General features: G+C 58.0%; 1 protein-coding gene across 1 annotated transcript in view; it reads right to left on the reverse strand.

The window, feature by feature from the left end:
* The window catches only part of TMEM151B (transmembrane protein 151B), a 2,096-nt gene extending 462 nt beyond the window's left edge, over positions 1-1,634 (reverse strand). The window contains exons 1-2 of the mRNA XM_010158062.1: positions 1,617-1,634; positions 3-1,175 (exon numbers count right to left, since the gene is read on the reverse strand). Of these exons, the coding sequence (XP_010156364.1) occupies positions 3-1,175; positions 1,617-1,634 (1,191 nt within the window). The remainder of the gene's footprint in view (positions 1-2; positions 1,176-1,616) is intronic.
* Between the last annotated feature and the right edge of the window lie 1,572 nt (positions 1,635-3,206).

A 3,206-nucleotide genomic window follows, 5' to 3' on the forward strand; every position in this document is an offset into this window, starting at 1 on the left:
GGGAGAAGCGGCCTCCTGTGGAAGGGGCTCCGGGGCCTGCCGTTGCAGATGCTCAGGGCACTGCGGGAGAAGATGGAGGAGCTACTTATAGTCCTGTGGCACCGCTCGCAGTTCTGCCGGTAGCCCCCGTACCGGCAAGCGGAGTAGCTGGTGCAGCCGGAGAGCCGGACCGCCTCCGAGTAGCTGGGCACCAGCTGCTGGTTGGATCGGATGTGCCACTCCAGCTCGGTGCTGTCCACCGTGTTGACGCGGGGCATCCTCCGGCAGAAGGAGCGCTCCTCAGCTGGCGTCACCGCCACGTAGTCAAACCCAAAGAGTTTCTCCACATGGTAATGGACGTAGGAGGTGCGGTACTCGTTTAGCACCCGCAGGGGCCAGGATAGGGTCAGCAGAGCCGCCACCCAGAAGACATAGTGGGATACGTACCAAGGCAGGTTGTCTGGGTCGGAAAAGGCCACCATGTATTCCTTGAAGTCCACGTTTTTGAGGTGCATCCCCTCCCTGGCCTCCATGTAGTCATCTAGGCCCTCGTTCTCCGTGAAGAAGCGGGCCCGCTGGGTCAGGTAGGAGTTCTCCGATTCCACGTTGGCAAAGCTGAAACACTTCGTGAAGCGGAGCCGCGTGGCCGGGTAGCTCTCCAAGTCAATGAGGTCCTTGGAGATGTCCTTAACTCCACAATTGGAATAGTCGAACTCGGCCTCTGCCACGTGGGTGTTGACCCGCTCGTGATACACTTGGGTGGTGGTGTAGGCGTCCCCGTTGCGGTAGCGGGTAACCTGCCGGGTCCTGCGGACGTAGTGGTAGCTGATGGCCTTCCACCAGATGCAGGGGGTGGCCTGCTGCATCCGCTGCACACGCTCGTGCACGCTCTCCACGTCCACCTTGTACTGCAGCTCGTTGCGGGTGTAGCAGTGCCAGCACTCCACCAGGTACACCACGTAGAGCATCACCAGGAAGGCCAAGGGGATGTAGACGTAGCCGTTGGAACAGGGGCTGTCGTGGTACATCATGGACTTGCCCTTGTAAGCACTGTCAAAGGTCAGACGGGTCACCTTGGTGACGTGGCACCAGGTCATGGCTCCCATGCAGCCGTACATGAGGAGGGACAGCAGCAGGCATTTCCAGTGGGACTCTCGGCACAGGGACTTGCTGAGAGACTGCTTCACTGGCCGCTGCTGCTCCGGGGGAGAGGGAGAAGGGGAGAGAAAACAAGAGAGGAGTCAGTAGGCTGCAGCGGCAGGAGGACAGGGAGCAAGGCAACGCAGTGGCACCTGTAGCTCTGTGAACAGGGACAAAACGGGAGGTGCCGCAGGGCTCCTAGACTCAGAGGGCAGGCCAGAGGCCGGGATCTCTCACAGGATGTCAGTCCCACAGCGTGGGCATCCCACAGCGTGGGCAGCTCTCAGCCCTGCTTCCCCTTCACAGTGCTCTGCCCCGCCTTGGGAGATGTCCAGAGCCCAGATGGACATGGAGGAGAGCAGCAGCAGGCAACCCTGCTGGCCTGCACCCCCAGCAGCCCCCTTCTTCAATGGGGAGTACCCCACACACACTCCACATCCCAGGGAAGGGGTCTGGAAGCACAGCAAGACGGAGGCTGGGGGTACGCCCCCACGTACCTTGGCTTCTGCACCCATCCCACCGGCGCAGGCAGCTCTAACTGAGGGGTCGTCCCACCCAAACACCTCACCACAGCTCACTCCACCGTGCCTCTCACCGCTCACACACGAGTCTCCCCCCGCTTTCCCAGTGGCAACCATTCAGATTTCTCCTACCAGGGCAGCACAGGCAGCCTGGGGTGCCTGTAAGGAGGAGAGACAGACCCTCTGCAGATGGAAAGGCCTGTTTGTTAATGGCAATTCCCATCACAACACTGGGCAGCCCAATGGGCTCTGAAGTGCTGCCCAAGTGCTCTATAAACCACAAAAAGTACTCTTCCACAACTGAAATGCAGCCACTTCTGGTGGGAGAGCAAGCAAATATGGAATAATGTCCTAAAAGGTGCTCAGGCTGTAAGAGAGGAGCATCCCCCCTGCTCTGCAGCAGCAGGAAGAGCAAGCGGCCAGCCACAGCTGCCAGCAAACGTCCCTGCTAGTGTTGGGATGTGGGTGTGACAGCCCACACTTCTGGAAAAAACTGCTCTTGGGTCTTTCATGGTGAGGAAAGGGCAGGACTTCAGCAATGAAGCTTTTAAAAAAGATTGCACTGATTCCTTCACCACAGGAACTGTGCAGGGTTTCGCAAACACTTGGGAAAAAAACCTCACCTAAGAAAAACTCTGTCACTCTCTGCAACACCCTGAAGTCTCAAGTATTGATCCAGCTTGGTCAGTGAGACCTGACAGTATCACACCCAAAGGGAGATCAGGCAAAGAGGTTATCTGCTTTCTTATGGAAAAGGCTTCGTCCAGCACAAATATCATCCAGCCCTGCAATCTCCCAGGGTGCGACCTGAGAGAAGGGAGCCAAGAGCCCCAGCCTTGTGCAGGTGCCATTAAACTCACGAAGTGGCTTTCAGCTTCGCTTTGTCTCCCCAGCTGCTCCTGAGCTCTCCTCCGCCGCTCCAGGGGCTCGCACCAGCTGTAATGACACCTCTCAGGGCAGTGAAGTCCAAGCCCAGCACCATCCCTCCACCATTCCTCAGTGCACCAGGCTGGAGAGGTCTTTCATCCAGGGATCCCAAAAAGCTTAATGGGCTCACGCTGCTAGGAAGCAGGAGGGATCACTTTCACTCTTGCATGAAAAGGAACATTAAAGCAAGAAGCAGAGGCCACAATGTCACTGGCAGGTCTAGGGACAGATCTTGGCCCCTTTTTTCCTCTAACAAATCCCCCTTGCTTTCCCTGAAGAGCTCCTCGTCTTGGTCCCCTAGAATCCCACATGCTACTCTTCCTCCCTACGCCTTGCCAAAGCCTGGTCCACCCCATGCCAGTGGGACTTCTGCCACTGCTATTAGCAGCGCAAATATCTGGCTCAAATTTCCAATGGAGTTTCTCTCCCAGAGGCAGGGAGCTTCCCTTCTCACCCACCCAGCAGCCAGCCTGGGACAGGCAGAGCACATCCACAGGGTTGGCAAGGGGAATGATGGCACATCCCAGTGGGGGTCCTGAGCATCAGCAGCGCTGAGTCCCCCTCTTTGGGGTAACTGGCTGGGAGTGAGAGCTGGCAGCAGAAAGCCCAGGGAAGGCTGGCGGGGTAGCGCTGGTCCGG

Source organism: Eurypyga helias, unplaced genomic scaffold (genome assembly GCF_000690775.1).
Source record: "Eurypyga helias isolate BGI_N326 unplaced genomic scaffold, ASM69077v1 scaffold24290, whole genome shotgun sequence".
Taxonomy (NCBI): Eukaryota; Metazoa; Chordata; class Aves; order Eurypygiformes; family Eurypygidae; genus Eurypyga; species Eurypyga helias.